A 22447-nucleotide genomic window follows, 5' to 3' on the forward strand; every position below is an offset into this window, starting at 1 on the left:
CTATGGTGATGGAACGGTTGTGCTAGTTTGAGGTGAATACCCCAAAGCTACTCTTCTTAATGTCATTATCAACAAACAATGGAATTTGACAAAGATGCCATCACTTTATATAGTTTATATTCTGCTAACTACTTTCTATAAACCAGGTAACAGAAAATAAAATTAAGCCACTTATTCTACACAAACCAATACTTTATCAAAGTTCCGCATTTTACAAGTCATGTTCAAAAAACACACACAAGTTAGCATTTTGTACACAAATGTTTATTTCTCAATTAAACATTCCCTTTAAACACAAGGAATGAATTCTAAATTTTCATAAAGATGAATTAAAAATGAAATCCCTCCAGTATAGTGTGTGTAATCACTGTGTTCTTGGTCACTACTGGCGTTTACTGTTTAACATCAAAAACAAAGACAGGTTATTTAAAAATCATGCTACTGATTTCTAGCTCTTCTTCTATGACCAGTTCTACACTGATCTGCAATGTTTAAAAGTTTACATCACCAAATCGAAGCAAGTTTAAGGTGAAACAGCTGTGCATTAAACACAAAATAAACAATAAAGTTATAAGATATAGTCAAGTTCGTAACGAATATAGGTGTTCTTATCATCATTGTAGATTCTTGGGTAATGTGCTATGAGCGCATCCTGTGAACCAATGTAGATGGAGTTGTAAATTTTCCAATACACGTCTCTGACTTTCCGGGCCGGGTGAAACAAACCCTAAAATAATTAAAAACTATATATTATTTCAATTTTCAATAACATACAGAACCTTAGCACAACCCACAAAAAGCCCACAAAGGTATGATTCCAAACATTTTCCCTTAAGAGAAAAAAAAAAAAAAAACAAAACCCTAAAAAATGTACAAAACTGCCACAAGCAAAGACAAATGTAATCTCTCCTCCCCCTATAACTGTTTTCCTATATGGTACAAAATACTCTACTGATAATTAGGAACAGTGACTTAATTCAACTGAATTTTTTTTTTCCCCCACTGAGTAACCCTTTAAAAATCTTAACCTTACCTGTAAACAATACTGCAACATTCTACAGGGTCCAATAGCAACTCTCAGGCCCTCCAGGGCTCCCATAACTGCCTGAATTACATGGGGAGATGTCTCAAACACATTGGGCCATACATAGTTCAACAAGTGATTCAGTGAATCTTCACAACCAAATCCATAAACCCCAAGTGACATGTGTTGCACCACCGCACTAGCCGTCTGCCTGTGTACAAGATCCCTATAATGGGGTGGGGAAAAAAAGCTCTATGTTAAGATATAGTCTTAGTTTTACAAATATTTGCCTGCCCTAATTAGAAACTAAATTACAAATTCAGCGCAGTCACTTCATACTTCATGTATCCGATATAGAATGCCTTTAGAATGACAGGATTCTAACGAGAACGTTAATGACTCAAACCTCACTGTGGTTCCAAGATAAACCGTATTTCCTAATTAACCTTTGAAAGAAATTTGAGCAAGAGAGCCATGTGCAGCATACATTTTAGTATGCTACTAAAGAGAAAATACATGACTCTTCAACATGAATAACAGTCATATCTCATTTTAAATTCTATAATTTAATAGATTTGAAAGTAATTCAATACTGGTATATAAGAGGTAACTAAAATTAAATCCTTTCCCTTAAAAATTTTAAGTTTCATCCAAAAATGCAATTTGGAGAGAAGGACCAAAAATTTTTTCAAACATACATAATAAGAATTTTATCATCTACCACATTGACCGAACTTATGACAGATCATGGAGTTATTTATTCTACAATTACTTAACTGAGTACAAGCATCAGATAACAAGTTTATGGTGGGTATAAGAACAAGTTCACACTCTTTGACTTCAAAGGTAGTAACAATACCTTAAAGGTTTAAGAAAAAAAACACTGAACTTACTAGTATCTTTATTTCTTCTCATTTTCACTATAATAATGCTTCATCTATTAGACCTCATTGCAAAGCAGTATTCCTCATTAATAAATTTCCCAAATATTCTTTTCATTTAGTAATTTTCGATGAGTCGACATCAACTTAGTAGTACACAGAATATAATTTTTAACTTCAGGTCACATACTTCAAAGGCTACACTATGATGTTTGGGCACACCTCACTAAGGAATCAGAACAATTTCCTGATATACTGGGCCCCATGTGGCCAATTTTTACAGAGAATGATTCTTGTTCTGTGCCTTGGACTTATACCTTGTGGTAACTTGCTGAGTCCTATTAAGTCTCCCTTTTGGAAGGTCATGAATGAGTAACTTTAATCTGTACACAAAAGTAAATGAACTGGCTCTAATTTGAATAGTTTATCTTTCCTGAAAAATAAAGAACCCAAACAGTCATTTCCATTACTACTTGGACCTTGACCTTTCGTACATTCTTAATTACTTTTGTGTTTAAAGCTGTATGTCAGTCTAGACGGTTAGAGGCACCAGGAATCTGACAAACAATTCAAGCAGTAGTACTGCGTCAGTAACCACGGTCTCCACAACTGGGGGCCTAAACTGGAAACAGCGTGGCTATGTTCAGTAGTTCAAAGGACTACTGGAAATCTTTGCTTCGCATCCAATAAATAACACAAAGCTAAAAAGATCAGGTCTCTTTGCCACACCAATAAGCTCATGCTCATCACTTCCTCTAATTTTATTTATATCTGACTTTAATTTTTAAAACAAAAGTTTATCGATTACTGCTTTTCAAAATGTATTTGGTCTAAAGATATGAAAGAATAAGGGTTAAAAAGGGGAGGGGGCACTTGGATGAGAAAATGTGGGGAACCGCAATAACATTTAGATTATTTAAAAAATAATCATACTCAGTTTTCATAAAAATCCAGGCTAGTATTCCCCTTAACTGCACCATAATAAGTAGGTCATATAATAATTATTCCAATAAGTGCTAACATAAAGGAAGAATGAAAACTACTTTCTTGCATTGAATTTGGGTCACTTACCTATCCATTAAAGCATCTTCAAGTAATGGTGTTACAGCATATATGTAGTCCTTTCCCATTTCACCAATATATTCAAACAAGAAGGAAAGTGATTTTAACACTCCATTTTGAACATTCAGCTCAGGAACTCTGTATTCATTCATTAAGGCAGGTAGTACCGTGAAGGGTGAACATGTTTCGGCGACAATAGCTATTGCTACAGTGGTACAAACTCTGTTCTGCCTTTCCTGAACTTTGAGGTTGTTTAAAAGTGTAGCCAATACATCATGAGGGCTGAAAAAAAGCAGTATGTCAGCAAACTGTCAGATTAAGTATCAAATCTTTTTTTGGAAAGAAAAAAAAAAAACGCAAAGGAAAAACTGTACATTAAACAATTACTGGGAACTTTGTAATTTTATGATAAAATATAATACTCTAAAGTAATTTGGCACTGGCATTTGTTTCTACTGAAGAACGTCATTTATTTTTTTTAAGATTTTATTTATTTATTCATGAGAGACAGAGAGAGAGAGAGGCAGAGACAGGCAGAGGGAGGAGAAGCAGGCTCCATGCAAGGAGCCTGATGAGGGACTCGATCTCAGGAATCCAGGATCAGGCCCTGAGCCAAAGGCAGACGCTCAACCACTAAGCCACCCAGGCATCCCAATAATTTCATTTAAATTAAAAAATCTTTTGAAGAAAAAAATTTAATGGGTTCATATTTTTTAAATGTGTTTTACTTAAGATTTTGAGAGAGAGAGAGAGAGAGAGAGAGAGAGAGAGAGAGAGAAAGAGAGCGCACGCACAGATTGGGGGGAGAGGGGGAAACAAGGAGAAGCAGGTTCCCGCTGAGCTCCCAGCTGAGCCAAGAGCCTGATGTGCGGGTCAATTCCAAGACCCTGAGATCATGACCTGAGCCAAAGCAGATGCTTAACCGACTAAGCCACCCAGGCGCCCGTGGATTCAGTCTTTAATGAACTTCCTAATATAAAGAAGCTTAATTAAATGTTTAGACTGAACAATTCTAGAATGGTCAAAACATGGCCAGTAGAGCTAGGCAATATCCAAACTGTGGTCTCTCATGCCCCAACACACAAGATCTACTTTCCTTATCTTCTCTCCCATATACCTTATTACATACGTATACTTCTTCCAGAATTTATTTTACCACAAACTTGGAAAGACACGGGAGCTAAAAAAAAAACATAAAAGCTACTCACTGCAAATGTCTTGAATATATCACTGCTGAAATAATTACTGCTACCAAAAAGAGGGTGAAGGGGTGAGGACTCTAATTAAGCTGACTTTTATTATGTTTTACCGCTTGAAAATATTGTCAAAAAAAAAGAAAGAAAAAGAAAATATTTTGTCATTAAGCCCCATGTATACATGGTATCTCATTTTCTAAAATGACTATTTTTTTCTAGTTTGGTTCTGAGGAAGTGGAAGTAAATAACCATAGATTATCTAACAGTTACAATTTCAGTTGTTGGTGGATTCATCTTAGATAAATATTTTTAAAACACAAAGTATTGGGGTGTCTGGGTGGCTCGGTCTGTTAAGTGTCTGCCTTTGGCCCTGGTCATGCTCTCAGGATCCCAGAATCAAGCCCTGCATTGGGCTCATTGCTCACTGGGGAATCTGCTCCCTGCTCCCCCACCCACCCCCGCCCTTCCCCCAACCTCATGCTTGCACTCTCTCAGATAAAATCTGAAAACAAAATAAAACAAACACACACAAAGCATGAACATGAAACTTAAATTATGCTATTTTATTAAGAACTGGCCATAACATTTTTAAAAAATATCCTGAAAAAGACCAACAAAAATTTGGAATGATTCTAAAGATGGTACCATTTTCCTTTCTGAAAATATCTGCGGTGTGATTAAATTAAAATATAAGACTCTCCATCTAGGGGTGCCTGGGTGGCTCAGTCAATTAAGCGTCTGACTCTTGATCTCAGCTCAGGTCATGATCTCAGGGTCATGAGATTGAGCCCCAAATTTGCTTAGGACTCTCTCTCTCCCCCTCTGCCACTCCCCACCGTGCTTACTCTCTAAAAATAAATAAATAAATATATATATATATACTTTTTTTAAAAACCTAAAGCTCTCCTATTTTAATTCAATTTGAAATTTAAGAAAACATCTCAAATATTGAAGGTCATCGGTTAAATGTGCTTTTTCTCAATTGCATTACTCATACCATGCCCTTTAGAGATTACTTAAGAAACAAGTTTTTCAACACAATGGGTTTATTACAAAGTTAAAAACATATGTATAAAAGTAAGTAATACTCACCCAATGGCCTTTGCAATGTAGCCAAATGTGTTGACTGTGGCTCTACGAATAGCTTTTTTGTGAGCTTTTAAGAGCTCCAGAAGTTCAAAGCAAATCCTCATCCATTCTCTTGCAGACACATACTCAGCTCCCCTATTTAAAAAGAAAAAAGTTAATTTGTTCCATAACAAGAAATTTTAGAAGGTAATCTTACAAAAATTCAATTCTCAAAACATGATTACCTACTCAGTTTAAGCATTAAATAAAAAAATGTTACTCTTCAGAAAGGATGGTTTAATCTTAAAACTATATTGCCACCTCTTCATTACCATCTAAATTGAAATTTCACTGAAAATTTCACTGGGTAGTCTTATCATATATACTTCTATTAACAACATTAAAGAAATGTGCAGTGAATAAAAAGTGGCTAACTGTTAAAACCAAAAGCTCACAACCAACCAAACAGCTCATAAAAATGTTTAAGTAATCTACTTACCTGTCAGCAATACGTCCAACAAGATCAATACAATTTTCTTGTACTTTTTCATGCCTGTTCTTTAAGATGGGGGTGAGTCTAGGCAGGAGATCTTTAATTGGTGGGGTCATCTTATGCATACCTATTTAATAGAAGTCAACACACTATCAATAAACTCTTGAACAATACCCTTTGTTCATTTTACCTTTTACTTAGCAATGTAATACACATGACTAGGCATATATATAAACTTACAGCTGCCTATGGAAAGAAAAAGCCCCAGATTCTGACCAGACTCAGTATTGTTTTTAACTTTTTATTAAAACTTCTGATTATGCATAGAAATGAAAGAAATTAGTGAAGTGATTTAAAGAATGATGGGATACTCAACAACAAAAAAAAGTTTTATCTGGTTCTGAAATGTATTTGTACACTCACATTTAAATATGGGGACAGTTTATGTTCCGGCCATACACAACAATATAAGCCAGAGGTAGACATGTAAATTAAAGCAAAATTTTCCAGGAAGGGCCCCCTTACCCTTTAACTGCAAAACAAACAGATCTCCAGTCTCCCTGCAATGCAGGGCATACTTGGATGGTATTTACACCTATGAAGAGAGAAAAAAGGAGGCAGCTGGCAGGGGCTCTTGCTCTAACTAGAATTGCTTGTTCTGATTCTCTCTCCATTGCTTTTCCCATGTTTCCCTGATCAACAATATGGTTTACAACTCCCTGAAAACCAGAGCCCCACAAGTGGCCAAGTAACTGATTTTTGGCAAATCAAGTATAGAAGACAGGGCTAGATTGGGGGTTATATGTAAATGCAATGGTTCAAAGATCTCCTACATTGCATAAAAACCCCTTACTAAATAAAATGAGAAAAAGTGGCTCTCACAGCCAGCTATTCTGACCTCCTGCTAGGTTATTTTGGCTCCTCTGAACCAAAGAGAAGTTACTTTCCCAACAGTCATGTTCAATTGCAATGAAAGATTAAACACAAGAGACCATTTGTTTGCTTCATCATGATGTCCTTAAATAATAAAATCTTCGCTCTCCATACCCAAGAGCATTTGTAATATACTCCTATCTTTACTTTGAGTTTGAAAACTGAATGGATAAAGAATTAGATATAAAAATGAGACCACAACTTGAAAAATTCACTTTCTCCCTGGTTATGTTACTGGAACATAATAGCCAACAGAAAAACCTGCCATAATCATTTACTAATTCAAGGTTAAATATATATTTTGTCCTAAAACTAAACTAAAACTTCAGCATTGTCTCCTCCCACCCTACCCCCCAAATACATTTCAGGTGAGAAACTATTTTTATTAGGATTCTCTATTCCATTGGACTTCAAAGTTTTTTGAGTTGTAACTATTCCCACTTCTCTTACAGTCCTAAACTTGCCCTCTTTTCTCGTTTTAAAGTACATAAATGAGTTTTAGGAAACAAGACTATTGTGACATCCTGACTTTACTCTAATTTTAAAGTGCTTAAAAAACAAAATCTCAGAAATCACTCAACTCCTAAATATAATTCTATATTTTACTTTCAACAAAAAAGTTTAAAAAACAAAACAAAAAAATTCTTACATGACCAGCAATTTCCATACCTATTACATTTACAATGGCCTTCAGTGCTCCCAGAATGCTGCCCAATACTTCAGGGTACTCTTCACCCAAATATTCATACAAAACAACACCCAAGTGCCCCATCAACTTTTCCTGTAATAATAAAAAAAAAAAAAACATGTTAAAATGTTACCATTTACATGAAACTATATGGTGAGGAAATAAGAACCTCATACAAAAGTTTACCTCTTGACAAGTCTTCATGACAACAGCAGTTCGAGAGATCAAGTCAGCTGCCTGTTGCCTGACTTTTGCTGATTTGTTATTTAAACGCCACAAAACTGTACCACAGATCTGAGGCAAGTAAGGTTTGACTCGTTTGCCAAGAGCATTGACCACTGTGCCGAAGCCATTCAACATTACTGAGTCCTAAAAAAAAAAAAAGCTGAGTTATATTTTTAAACTATATTCACTGAGAACTAGATAATTCCGTTTGTGATTGAATAGTTTAAAAATACTAATATAACAAAATGTAATCTAAAAACTTAAGTAAGCGTATTTCCTCAGACAACTGGAATGAGAACATGAACATTTAAAACATTTTAAATCCAATTACATTTTAGTGATAATTACTTGCTTGAAAAGTAATGTGTTTTACAAATATGAAAGTCAGCAGCAATTTGCCAAAATAATTAGTATCCTTACCTCTGTAGTCTGTTCTTGGAAAGCATAAAGAATACCATCAATCAGCTGTTCTTCAAGTTTATGATCAATATCTGCTGCTCCCAAGTTGCCCATAATTTTCTCAATTGTCTCCATCACCATTTTTCTGTACTGTTCAGCTTCATCTTTCAGATCATCCACAATTCTGGATATAATTTCTGCCGCACCTACTTTGTTTGCCAACTCCACAGTAGTATCAACTAACTAAAAAGAGAAGGAAAAAAACCTTTTAGATATATTCAGGTCTGCAAAAATGCTGAGAAGAGTTAACTCCGGTTTTAAAACCCTTAAGAGAAAGGTGACCAAAAAACATAAATGTGAGTAGAAGTCAAAGTGATTTAAGGTTAGACTGTAATCATGTATTCCTAGCCAGATTAAGCATTTCATTTAACTGACAAAGACATTAATTCATAGTTGGGTATTTATCCTAGGATGCAAAATCAAAACGAAGTTAAATGGTTGACTAAAATCAATTTCCTTTCACAATCAGGCACATACTATGAGGTAACCAGGAAAAAAATAATACGTTAACATTTATTCACTCTGACTGAAGAATTAGTTGAAAGCATTTTTTAAAAATATTTTTTAGGGGGGATCTCTGGGTGGCGCAGAGGTTTGGCGCCTGCCTTTGGCCCAGGGCGCGATCCTGGAGACCCGGGATCGAATCCCACGTCGGGCTCCCGGTGCATGGAGCCTGCTTCTCCCTCTGCCTGTGTCTCTGCCTCTCTGTCTCTCTCCGTGTGACTATCATGAATAAATAAATAAAATCTTTAAAAAAAAAAAAAAAAAAATATTTTTTAGGGACGCCTGGGTGGCTCAGCGGTTGAGCATCTGCCTTTGGCTCGGGACGTGATCCTGGGATCCTGGGGTCCGGGATCCAGTCCTGCATCAGGCACCCTGCATAGAGTCTGCTTCTCCCTCTGCCTGTGTGTGTGTGTCTCTCATGAATAAAGAAATCTTTAAATAAATAAATAAATAAATACATACATACATACATACATACCCTTTTTAAAAAGTGGGGTCCATGACCAATGTGGGACTTGAACTCACAACTCTGAGATCAAGAGTCACATGCTCTACTCACTGAACCAGCCAGGCACCCCTTGAAAATATTTTTTACAATAAAAGTTTACCTGTCGGTAATTTCTTCTGTCCAAAGCCATTCTGTGTTGCCAGAAGTGTTTAAAAAAAGGAGGAAGAATCTCTGTTTTAATGTAGTTTGCTTCTACACCATCTGTTCCACAACACTGCTTCACCACCTAAAAGGTTAAAAAATAATAGTAAAATTGGCCTTGTAACACACAATAGTTGTTTTAACATTAACATTCTCTTTGAACCATGAAACACACCCAATTTACAGAAACAAATACGGGACAAAAATTTGAAACAATTACCTTCAGCACAATTTTCTTCATTTCTTCATCAGGAGATTGAAATTCTCGAATAAGGATTAACATCACTTCTCTAGTATAGTAGTTGGCATATTCTGCATCCATAAGAGGAATAAGATACCCAATAGCCTTTAAGAAAGCAGCCAAACCCTATTTTAAAATAAAAAATACATATAATTAATAAATTAGATTTAAGTTGCCTTAACTTCAGTGAAGAAAAATCAAAAGAAAAATAAAATCTATTTAGTTAACCAACCTTTCCTCTGTGTTGGCGGATACCCTTCCACAGAGGCTTTAACACAGAATCAAAAGATTCGATACCATATGGAGTTGCTGCTTCAGCCAAGGCAGCAATGGCCAAAGCGCTAATGGTCCGAACTTTCTGTTGCTCATCCACAAGACCTAGAAAACCAAACAAGGGTTGTAACTATTAAGTGATAACATTTCGTAATTTCCACAACCTCATCATTTAATCAAACTGCAGAAATCTGTTCACATTAGTCAAAATGAGGCAAAAGCCAGTGTGAATCACAGCCTCTAATTTAGATGTTACAAATCCCATCATAAACTATGTGTTGATGTAGTTGAAGCCCTTCCATTTATCTCTACAAATCAGTAGCCCAAATTTCTGGATACCTGTCTTATAAAAAGATAGACAAAGTTGTATTACAACTCACCATGTTCGATGATTTCAACTAAACTTCTGAGATGTGGCAAGATGGCACAGCCCATAAGAATAGCTATCTGCTGTACAATCTTAATACCAGTGTGTCTCGCTTGCCAGGACTTCTTGCTTTTACACACGGCTTTTAAGAAGGGCAACAATGAAGGAATGCCCAGGGCAGAGGCTACAACAGCAAAAGCTCTAGCTGTCGTGTTACGGACATACTCATCCATGTTATCTATATCAGGTCTCATGGTAGAAATCATAGTAGCCAGACCAGCAGCCTAAAAAGTCAAAAAAAAAGAACAGTCATCAGTTGATAACATTAACTCTGAATTCTTTCTATACCCAAACAATCCCATTGTTGGATATAAAAGTTTCTTCTCTAGAAATATAATGTAATGTAAATACCTTTGCCAAATTAGAAATAATCTCTCGACCTTCCACTCTAGCATAGTAATCTTCATCAATCAACAATGGTTCAATGACCACAAGGATCTGAAAAAGAAAAAGAGCTACATTTTCACATCAATTACTAATGGCATACTCGTAACAAAATTAAATATAGAAAAAAATTACAGGGCATTTATGTTACTTAACACACAAGCATACAAAACATATTTTTACCAGGAAATTTATAATTACCAGGGTACTTTGTTAATCAAGGGACAAATTAAAAATTTTAATGATGCAATCTCAAGATATATAAAAACTGGGGAGAACTATTAATCATATAGGCTAACAGTCAACATTTTAAAAGATAGTAACTGTATACATCAACCTTCATTTTACAATTCTAAACCATTATTACCACCAGCAAAAAGATGGGTCCTTAACAATAAATGGTATGCTTCAGATACACATCTTTTCTCATCCTAGTGTAATACCAATAAAAAGAAATGAAAGAAAAAATGATTAATATGATCCCATTAAGGTAAAGATGACATAAAGTTCCTTCTACATGTACATTTGTATATGTATGATGTATGTTTGTGCAAAGAAAAGGGTCTAAGACGACATGTAAATTTAGTTTTGGTTAACTCAGTGTCTTGCAGGACGGTGAAATTTCCCTTTTTACTGTGAATGCATACATCAGCTATTACTTTTGCAGAATTTTAAAAATTTCACAAATAAGCTGGTTTTAAAAATCCATGAATTCCTTTTATGTTATAAAATATTCAACCAGTAATAACACTATTTGAGGAAAACAACCAACCTTGTGCACATATGGTCGAACTAAGTCATCAAGTTTGTATAATATTCGATCAATAACTTTCACAAGTAAATGACGCTCTTGATCCTCCAGTGTAGGAGACATCAGGAGTGGAAGAATCTGATTAAACAAAGGACCAGCTCCAAATTCACGAGCTTTATCAGTAATCTGACGCAATGCAGCCTGGGGGATAAAAAGAGTAAGAGGTGTTCCTTTAGAATTAAAAGCATTCTGAACAAGCAAATTACTCCATGATTTTCTATGACTTAATTTTTTAGTGTAAGTTTCACAGACATCATACACATAGTAGCATGAGTACATTCCCATCAAATTACTCTGAAGTTTGAACTCCTGTGACTGAAGTTCGATGTTTTCAGTTAATTCATAAAAAGGATAATTTGGTAAAGAATAGAGCCACAGGTTACAATAAAAAACTCCTTAACGTCTGCTAAAGAACTGCCCATCTTCAAATTACATGTATTAATGTAATTCCTCACATAATTCCACTAATTACCTTAGTGTCTTCAGCATGTTTTAAAGGTCCTGAGAACAAAAAGGAGAATCTCATTTTTCAACATCCTTATTAGCATATAATTGATCAAAAAGCTAAATCTCTCATACCACATGCCTTTCTTTCTCTTATACTATGACCTTGATAAAGATGAAGAGGTTAATTTTAAATTTCTAAACATAAAATTATAGTGAACCTAATGATTTAGTGAACTGGTACTTACCTTTCTCATTGGAGGTGTTCCATTCTTAATTTTTAAAAGCAGCTTCATTATTTTTCTCTCTTTTTGCTCTTCTGGACTAAGTGTTGATTCATCAACATCAACCTAATAGTGAAAAGAAAGAAAATGCGAAGGTAGATTAAGATCTTGCGATTTGTAAGTCCTAAATAAAAAGTAGTATTTTAATTCTATTACACTTACCAAAAGCTTATCAAAGTACTGAATATCATCAGGTTTTAAAAATGGGAGATTTCCGGATGGTTGGTCATTAACACTTTTCATAGTTCTATCTTCAGTTTGCATGTGGAAACCGGTCATGCCACCCAAAGGTGTTGGAGTTGCTGTCAGCTTTCGAGCTGGAGTTCTAATAGGAACATAACCAGCTGGAGGAGGAAGTACCTAATACAGGTAAAAGATAGTTTAGGATTGTCTTGACTTTATAAAGTAGTAACATAATGAATAGTACTTGCACTTAAAACATCTTACAGTTTATTAGCTAGAAGCTTTTTGCTTGGAAACAAGAATTAATATTGATCCCATCTTTCTACCTTGTATTTAAAATCTGTATGACACCATTCATATTTCTCATCTGCTAATTAAATATATTAGGAATGTGGGAAAATGAGGATACCTGAGGCAGGCTTATAAAATTCTAATCACTTTCAAACATTAACCCATATAAACATGTTGGTGAGCCAGTATATCATAAACGAAGTAAACTCACAAAATGCAAATAAAGGGTTAATTTTAATAAAATGAAAAACCATTCACATTAATCTCTGCACTTTTATAAAAAGCAAAAAATCGTAATATTTAAGTTGCTTGACAAAAATGAGTTAAATGCATAAAACTAAATGCATAAAAACCAAAAGTAAAATATTTACCAAAGCCCTATAAAATATGACATTTGATTAAACCAAAAACTTCACCTAAGATTCACTTGGACTTTTCTCTCCTATTGATATTAAGGAAATCAATGACTGCAACTGAGAAGACACTCAGTCAACAGTAAGTTGTAGAGTGTCTATACCCACATTTTATGGAGGCTATAAGTTTATAGCAGAAATTCATGCATACTTAAAACATTCTGATATAAACCTAATAAGGAGAAAATCATATATATACAAACTCAAAAAAGCAGCAGACACTGGCAGGCAACATAAGGCTCTGTAAAGGCCATCTAGACGTCATAGGTTCCAGCCCTATGACCACAGGCTACCTTTAGATCAGCAAATGGTTCCTGAGTCCCAGGTAGAAAATTGAAAACCAACTTCAACTTGCTATCATTGAGAGTATTTTCTGTGTTCATTTGCAACCCATGAACTTAAGTATACAAAATCTTGTGAGGCACAAAGTAAATGATGATCTAATGTGAGCTTAATCCTGGGACTGTTGATAAACTAAAGCAGCGAGCTATTCCATACCACCAAGGCAGCAGTTCTTAAAGTATGGTCCCAGAAGTCCTTGAAATTTCTCACTTTCCAAAAGTGATAAAAGCTTCATATCATTCATTTTTTTTCATCTCTTACTTTTTGGAACTGAAATATACTTGGAAACAGCTAAAAGAATGGAATAGCTGTAGTAAATTTGGGCAAGGCCAATATGAACTTGACCAAATAACTTTTTCAAAAAACATTTAAATAAAATTCACATCCTAAATATCACCACCCTGATATTCATTATTACCTTATATCCTTCTGGGAACATAGCATCTAATTCTTCATCAGAAAGGGGGCGGTTTCTCTCATCAATTTCTCTTTCCCACCGCCACGCCTGAAGCTGTTCAGGAGTCATACTCATTATGTGACCTACCAAAAGAGGAAATTTCTGTAAAAATCCATAGTGCAAATCTTTATCATTACATAGGTCCTTGGGATATAAAATAGTTAATATCAATTATAATGGCTTTGTATTATAAATGCAAATCAAAGCTTTTTATAATCCATCATTCTTGCTAAAAATTGTTGTTAATAGCACACAGAATACCAGAGAGAAAAAAGAAACCAAAATATTTCTAGGAAAAGAATTCTTTCTAATGGGAGATTTCCTACCTGGAGTAGGGGTAGCCATGTTCATGGCTGGTGTGCCAATTGGTGTCTTTCCAGGGGTCAGAACAGGTGTGCTTCCACCCATCTGACTAGCTGGTGTTTCATCCCAACGTGACTTTCTTTTACTGGCTCCCGGAGTTGGTGTTTCACCAATTGAGTCTCCACCTCGGTCTGTTCGAGGAGTCTCAGCCCATCCACTTCCATGCCCAGGAGTATCTTAAAAAAAAAAAAAAAAAAAAAAAAAAAGTAAAGAAATATAAAACTTTAACCACGGTCAAAAAAATTACTGCTTATTCTCAAAGAGCTAACGTGTTAAAACTGGTCAAGTTCAAGAACAGGATATTCTTAAAATGGAGACCCATTTAAAGAGTTAACCTTCATTTCATATTTATCCTGGTTTTTTCTTTTTTTCCCGCTGACTACAAAAACGTAGTAACCACTAAGGAATAGGAAAACAGTATTTTTTAACCAGGCATAATCTCACAACCCAGAGAGAGCCACTTCATGTGTCTTGAGCTACTTCTGATTTCTCGGTATAGTCAAGATTATTCTGCATGTACAACTCTAAACTGCTTCTTTCATCCACATGTTAAGCACTCTCTCATATCATTAAAAATTCTTTTTAAAATTTTAATATAACACATGTACTATGAAGTCTTAACTTGTCACAACTAATCTCATAAAGAATTAACAAAAAGTAGCTTTAAATAGTTTACACAAAAAAATAAAGAGATTCAGGCAAATTTATACCAAAAAACAGAGATTACGAGGGGCTAGGAGGAAGAGGAAATGGGGAGTTGTTTAATGGATACAGTTTCTGTTCAGGATGATGAAAAGTTCTAGAAATGATTAGTGGTAATGGTGAATGTACTTAACACTGTGAATGTATTTAACACCACTGAACTGTACAGTTAAGATGGTTAAAATAGTAAATTTTATGTTTTCAAGAAGGCAAAAGAATTAGGTATATGGTCTCCTTAGTTCTTTATCCCCAAAGTGGCTGATAATTTACCCTTCTACCCAGGACTAGAGCTGTGAACAGATTTCCTCTATAAACATACCACTCATCAAATCAATATTTTACCCCAACACACACGAAGATTCCCCTAGATGTACCTCTTTCTGTTTTGGGGGTCTCATCCCATCTGTTTTTACGAGCACTGGAAGTTGCGCCTCCGTGGCCTGGTGTTGCATGGCCTGGTGTATCCCCACGTCCAGGAGTAGCAGCTCCCGCTGGTGTGTGACTAGGTGTAGGATCCCATATTTTTGAGCCTGGGGTTGCTCCAGGAGTCTCACTTCCCTTTGCACGACCTGGTGTCTCATCCCATCTTAAGGAAGGGGTATGTCCAGGGGTCTTAACAAAGCAAAAAGAACTTTATTTCACATACCCACATAAAAAAACTAGAAAATTTCTAACAAAAAAATTGTAAACAAATGTTTTAGTCTTACTCTATACAAATGAGAGTAAATTACTCTGCTTAAGAGATACCTGCTTTATAGCAAGTATGTTTGGCTAAAAACAATGTAAAGTTTTAAAAAGCCCTAGCTTAAAAAAAAAAATACACACAATGTATTTTTAATGCGAGTCTTGGATACACCACTATTTTTGAGAAAAATCACTAAGCCTTCTCTGTCTAGATCTACAATCAAAAAATTTCAGCTTTATTTTTTTTTTCAGCTTTAATTATATCAATACTTCCCAAACTGGGCTTAGAGACATCTATCTATGAGTTCTAAGAAACACTATTTTTGTGGTTTTATTCAATTTTGTGTGCATATTTAACTAATGTAAGTATATTTTGGATCACCTGGGAAATTATAGCTAGATACTGCCACATGATTTCAATCCCCGAAATTTGCAATCACATTTGAAATACTATTCTAACTGATGCTGACAAGATTAATGAAGAAAAGATTAGAGGTAGAGTAATCACAGCTTCCATTTTAGTTCAGAGACCAGGAAAATCACCTCAAGGAGTAGGTGATTCAAGGCATTAGATAGCCCATGATAGAAGAACCTGCATAGTGCAAGACACTATACTATCAAAGTAATAGGTGCTTTAGCATAAGCCAAAACAAAATTTGTATTTAAGATGTGTAAGTATTCCATATGTTTTGTAATATACTTTTATATATTTAAAGTTGGATGCTCTATCCAACCTAAGAATTTACACTTGTAGATTTGCATAAATACCATAACAAATTAAGGCTAAAAGTACTTTTCTCCTTTAAAAAAATTCTATGTGTCACTCAGGGTTGAGAAATTGTCCATTAGGTGAGTAAAGCACATAAATCACTCAAAACTTCATTTTTGGCAACTGCTCCTCCTGCTGATTAGGTAGAAAATAAACTCTTTCTACTATCCACTGTAATTCCCATAGTACTGATTAGGATGGAACTGTGTTAAGTGACCAGAATGAAAGAAAACATCATCTGATTCTATACAGTTTTTATAAGACACACAATCAATTCTTGTGTCTAGTTTTCAGGGATCCCTGGGTGGCGCAGCGGTTTGGCGCCTGCCTTTGGCCCAGGGCGCGATCCTGGAGACCCGGGATCGAATCCCACATCAGGCTCCCGGTGCATGGAGCCTGCTTCTCCCTCTGCCTGTGTCTCTGCCTCTCTCTCTCTCTCTGTGACTATCATAAATAAATAAAAAAAAAATAAAAATAAATAAAAAATAAAAAATTGTTTTCATGAGCACGCAATTAAACAGAGAGGTTTCTCTTTCCTGGTTTTTAAAATTAGCATTATTAACTACAGAATTAAATTTAATGATTTTTAAAAATATTTTATTTATTTATTCACAAGAAACACAAGAGAGACAGAGACATTGGCAGAGGGAGAAGCAGCCTTCCTACAAGGACCCTGAGATCACACCCTGAACGAAAGGCAGATGCTCAATCGCTGAGTCACCCAGGTGTCCCAAATTTAGTAATAATTTATATTCTATAGAACCAAATCCTCTCATAGATCAGCAAGCATATGGGAACTCCTCAGGCTCTATCTTAAACTGAAGTCTTCGGAAATTATTAGGTTTACTATAACCCACTTCAGGGTTTGGGAAAATACTGCCATGGTCTGTAAATAAAACTACAGTAGTCTATGCTAGAATACTGACTTAGGAGGTACCTGGCTGGCTCAGTCAAAAGAGCATGCAACTCTTGATCCTGAGGTCATGAGTTTGAGCCCAGTGTAGAGATTACTAAAATAAATAAATACACTTAAAAAAATAGTGATTTAGACTAGAGTGGTAGAGACTGAGGCCATGAAAAGTGGTTAGATCCTGAATATATTTAAAGGTGGGGCCAAGAAAATTTATGGATAAGATTTGGGATAAGAGACTAAGATGGGATAAGAGAATGGATGACACTGCTAGGACTCTTTAAGAATCTGGCTTGAGCCGACAGACATGGGAAAAGACTGGAAGGGGTGAGTGGATAGAGAAAATCAGTTAATTTTATTTTAGAAAAATCTGTTTTGAAATGCCTATTAAACATCCAAGTAAGGGGATCCCGGGGTGGCTCAGTGGTTTGGCACCTGCCTTCACCCCAGAGCGTGATCCTGGAGACCCGGGATCGAGTCCCACATCGGGCTCCCTCCATGGAGCCTGCTTCTCCCTCTGCCTGTGTCTCTGCCTCTCTCTGTGTGTCTCTCATGAATAAATAAATAAAATATTAAAAAAAAAAAAATCCAAGTAAAATTGTCAGGCCTGAGAACAGAAGAGATGTAGGGGACAGACTTCTATATCTGGGAGCAGTCTTATAGAGATGGTATATGAAGACAAGAATGAGATCCTAAGGAGTGCATTTAGATGGAAAAGAAGTCCAGGGATTGAACACTAGAAAACCCCAAAGTTAAAGGAAGCTGAGGAAGATCCAGCAAATAAGACTGAGGAACAAGAGTCAGTGAGGAGAGTTTTAGGAGATCAGGAGAGACTGAAGTCCAGAACCTAAAAAGGAAATCAAGTAAGGGCAAATGCCACTGATACATATATATAAAAAATAGGATGTATGATAGGATGATACAGGATATGAGGATTGAGACTTGACCTTTGGATTTACCAAAAGGAGGTCAAGTGACCTTATTAAGAGATGGTTTCGTGGAGTGACAGAAGCAAAAGATTAGATAAGTAGAGACTGCAGGTCTCTACAATTCATGAATTATAATTCATGAATTCTACAATTCATTCAAAGCATTTTGCAGTGAAGAGAAAGAAGTGGAATGGTAGCTAGAAGGGGCTGTGAGGATCAAGGGATGGCTTCCTGCAGTTTTTTGTTTTTTAAAGAGGAAAATGGGTACATTGTGTTTGCTAATAATAACCTTGATACAGAGAAAAAGTTGACATTACACAAGTCTCTGAGGAGAAACAAGGGATGAAAAATAGTATATTAGCAGAAGTTGTTCACCTGTATGGACAAGTCAGAAAGAAACAAGTAAAGGAGAATAAACAGGCATACTGGTAGATTTCATAGTAGGAATACAGATTATTATTTTTATTGTTTCTACTTTGGAAAGGAAAAACAGGAAACAAAGTCACCAACTAAAAAGCTGTTAAGGAGATATTCCTTTGTTTTTGTTTTGTTTTGTTTTTTTCTGTTTTTTTTAGGGGGTATTCATTTAAAATTTTCTCTGGAGGGGGACAGAGAATTAACTGCTTATAGTCTGCTCAAGGTAATGAAAAAGTTTTGAAATTAGTAGAGATAGCTGTACAACATTGTAAAATTAATGTCACTAAATCGTACACTTAAAATGGTTATGGGGCAAATTTTATTACTAATATCACAATATTTTAAAATTTTAATCAAACAAATGAAACAATAAAAACCCCCAAGTATGTTCTCTAGGAAAATAAACTGACCAAGGAAATGTGGTAGCACTGCCCATGTGACACCAGTGGTCAGATACTTAAATTATCCATCTAGAAAATGAAGATCACTATATTGTACTTAATCTCCACAATATGACAATACTGAAGTATCTATTTTAATATTCCAAAAAGGATATTCCTTTATTCCAGGTTATGGACTGAACTGTGTCTTCCCAAAAAAAAACTTCTGTTGAAACCCTAACTACCAATGTACCGGTATTTAGATCAGGCCTTTAGTGAGGTAATTAGGTTAAATGAAGTCGAAAGGTTAGGGCCATCCATAAACTGATAGTACTGGTGTCCCCAGAAGAGACACCAGAGCTCACTTGCCCTCTCTAGGCACACACAGAGAAAAGGCCATGTGAGAACACAGCAAGAAGGCAACCTTCTGCAAGCCACAATGAGAACTTTCACCAGACAGCAACTTGATACCGGACTTCAAGCCTTCAAAACTGTGAGAAAAATGTCTATTGGTTGAGCCACCCCGCTCTGTGTTAACTTAGGTCAATAAGAGTAGGCTAATACACTCCATGTTAGAGAGAAAATCTAAAAATCATCATCATCATCATTAAAAATAAAAATAAATATAAAAATAAATAAAAATAAATTACCTCTGCTTGATCCCAACTTGACAGCTTTTTGGGAGTGGCACCAGGAGTCTGATCGGCCGTTTGATCCCAACGCCGTTTTCGTTTTGAGGGAGGTTGGGATGCTGCTGCTCCATTGACAACTTTTAGTTCTCCAGCTTTAGCTTTTTCTGCTAGCTGTTGCCTAATTTCTCTCTAAAAATATTTCAATAAGCACTGAGTACCTCTAAAACCTTTTCAACGTATTTTCATATCATCAGCACAGTCATTTCAATTTAATGTCATTGTCTTCTTCACTCATTCTACTTTCTATGCTACTGGGAGTCTCATTTTTATTTCCTTTTCTGTATTTCTAGTTTTTATACAATGTCTTTCTGCACAAGAGATGAGCAAGTACAGAATTCGTGACACAGAGTACGCTATTTAAAAAGTCAATGAAGTAAAATCTTTAACACTGGAAAACCAAAATGCTTTCATTCAAAAACTCACAAAAATAGCAATTCAGACTATGTAATAAGAGAAAAATGGCAAAAAGTAGAAACAAAAATTTTTAACTATGCAAGTACTATATATAATGTAGTCATAACGAATGCACATTTAATTTACCCTATGATTTTAAAGTAAAGTTCTATTACCTCACTTATTCCATATAACAAATTATGCATTCATAATAAAGTTATGGAGGCTTACTGTTGAAACTAGCAATCAGTAAAGGCTGGTAGGAGTCTTTCAGAATTCTCCACCCATATCCAAACTGAATCTTATGGGGGAGATTTATAGGTTTTTCAAGGAATGATTTAACTATTTGACTTTTCCCTTAGCCATTTGTTTCAGACGAACACCAACAATGCTCCCCACAGGTATATCCACCATAAGATATAGGTCTGTGTGTGTATGTGTGTACAAACACACACGCGCGCATGCATACACACCCAGATAACCAAAGGGCCAAGGGCTAGAAGATACAGAAATATGAAAAGTTTAATTTGGGAGGAGGCAGAACTTTGGATAAGGTTTCCTTCTCAACTTAATTTTTATTAATACTATAAAAATACTACTTGTGTGTGCAGCAGATAAAAGTCTCTCAATTTGAACTCTCTTTACATTCTTTCACAACCACCGAAATAAAAACCAGGTTCACATACCTCTTCTTTAGTTAAATGCTGTTCTCGCATTACATCCATGTAAGTCCTAGCATTCATTTTAGGATCAGGGGTCTTCCCTCCTGCAGAAAAGAACAGCAACAGGACAAGAGTACAATAAATAAAAGATAATTAGGTTAAACTGATTTAACTGCCCTGCTCTAATATTACGTTATTCCATAATCATTTAATTTATTTTTTGATGAAAAACTTTAATAATTATACATCTTACTTTTTATTGAGTTTGCTGATCAATTTAACCTGTTTGAACACAAACATATCTACAGCAGTTTAAAACAAATATTTTAATGCATATAAAAACAAAATGACAGCACAGTTTAGTCTTCAGAAGTGATGGGTTCCTGGGTTGCTAATCCGGAATACGTACACTTTCGTGCCTTTGTCTCCATCAGCAGTTCTGACTTCAAGCAGCAGAATAGAAGCCTAGAAAATTATCTCTTTACCATTAGTAACACTTTGGAAAGATATTTATATTCAAAACATTACCTGTTGCAAGCTGTTAAAATCCTGACTACAAGTAACTATAACTAGATAAGTTCTCCATACAATGTTCTAAAAACAGTTATAGTTTAGAAAAGCTGACTTTTTAAAAATACACCTACAATCTTACTCTGATGTCATGTTACTAAAAAGGGCTTCATTCTTTTTAAGTTTTGTTGACCCAAAAACATTTTTATTTTCTTAGAAAGTATAAATTACAACTGGAAACATATTACTTGAAATATATTACTTCTACCAGTTCTTATGTTGCACACAGAAGAAAAGTGGTGTACAAAGAGATGTGTTAGTTCTCTTGGTTGAAGTTTCAGTATTTGCTTTCAAACTTCAAAATATCTTAAAGAAGCCCAAACAGTACATAACAAGATTCACAGAGGCACACTACGTTTTAGAAATGTGATAATTAGCTATACAAGTAGTATAGCATCACAATTTAGGAAAAAATAATAAAATTCTAAGACATTTCCTATGCTGAAGATCATGCCCAATTGATAGTGTCATTCTTTCTGACACTAGCTCTGATAAGACTTCCTTTGGAATACTTTTTCACCATAATCTAGAGAGGATGTGTTGAACTGCACCCTTAAGAATGCAGACAGGACTGGCATATAGCAGTACTGCTGTAGGAAAGAAATTAAGGACAGTTAGTATGGGCCTGTGAATTCTGACATACATGTTTAAATCAATTACAATTATGCAAGTAAAAAAGAATATCCCTACTAATTCATGCAGGCTGAAAGTCTAATTTGTAAACCTGCAGCAGAATCTAATTCTAAGAAACAGGCACCTAATTTTGATTTTGAAACTCACCTGAGGAAAGCTTCCATCAGGCTCACTATGCCCCTTGTGCTGACCTGCACACTAAAATTAGCAAAACAGACTCCAACTATTAAAAATATCAAAGTCTTTGTATACATACTTTTGTTTTAACTTTAAGTATGCTTAGAGCAAAGTAGGTGCATTTACTAAACTATATTTAGAGCAATATGGGGGGAGCTCTAATGTGAGAAACAGTTTCTCAAAAGTAACAAGCCCAAAAGTCTAGGATTTGGAATGAAAACTTTCAATAGTTTGAAAGTATTTTGAACAGAAAAACACATTTGTTCAAAGTATAGAAAGCGTACCCAAAACAAAAGTAAAAGAAAAACCTTTAACCCTTTGCGTTTCTATGGCATTGGCTCATTATTTTCTTGTCCTTCTACCTGGAAAGAAAACTTGCATTATAAAGATGAAGAATATGGCATCTGTGACTTCAACCAAATCTATACAAATCT

General features: G+C 35.3%; 1 protein-coding gene across 5 annotated transcripts in view; it reads right to left on the minus strand.

The window, feature by feature from the left end:
* Positions 1–242: 242 nt before the first annotated feature.
* The window catches only part of SF3B1 (splicing factor 3b subunit 1), a 38474-nt gene continuing 16269 nt past the window's right edge, over positions 243–22447 (minus strand). The window contains exons 5-25 of one of the 5 annotated variants that reach the window (XM_038585246.1): positions 20658–20737; positions 19537–19707; positions 15172–15409; positions 14059–14271; positions 13694–13815; positions 12209–12406; positions 12011–12112; positions 11280–11459; positions 10475–10561; positions 10077–10347; positions 9656–9801; positions 9403–9549; positions 9142–9267; positions 7991–8212; positions 7532–7714; positions 7327–7438; positions 5731–5851; positions 5256–5387; positions 2977–3249; positions 1034–1250; positions 243–727 (exon numbers count right to left, since the gene is read on the minus strand). In XM_038585246.1, the coding sequence (XP_038441174.1) occupies positions 569–727; positions 1034–1250; positions 2977–3249; positions 5256–5387; positions 5731–5851; positions 7327–7438; positions 7532–7714; positions 7991–8212; positions 9142–9267; positions 9403–9549; positions 9656–9801; positions 10077–10347; positions 10475–10561; positions 11280–11459; positions 12011–12112; positions 12209–12406; positions 13694–13815; positions 14059–14271; positions 15172–15409; positions 19537–19707; positions 20658–20737 (3500 nt within the window). In that variant the 3' untranslated portion in view covers positions 243–568. Of the gene's footprint in view, positions 728–1033; positions 1251–2976; positions 3250–3695; positions 4148–5255; positions 5388–5730; positions 5852–6249; positions 6320–7326; positions 7439–7531; positions 7715–7990; positions 8213–9141; positions 9268–9402; positions 9550–9655; positions 9802–10076; positions 10348–10474; positions 10562–11279; positions 11460–12010; positions 12113–12208; positions 12407–13693; positions 13816–14058; positions 14272–15171; positions 15410–19536; positions 19708–20657; positions 20738–21042; positions 21099–22447 lie in introns of those variants that run through there. The other 4 variants (XM_038585247.1, XR_005385165.1, XR_005385164.1 and 1 more) reach the window with 4 other exon arrangements.

Source organism: Canis lupus, chromosome 37 (genome assembly GCF_011100685.1).
Source record: "Canis lupus familiaris isolate Mischka breed German Shepherd chromosome 37, alternate assembly UU_Cfam_GSD_1.0, whole genome shotgun sequence".
NCBI lineage: Eukaryota > Metazoa > Chordata > Mammalia > Carnivora > Canidae > Canis > Canis lupus.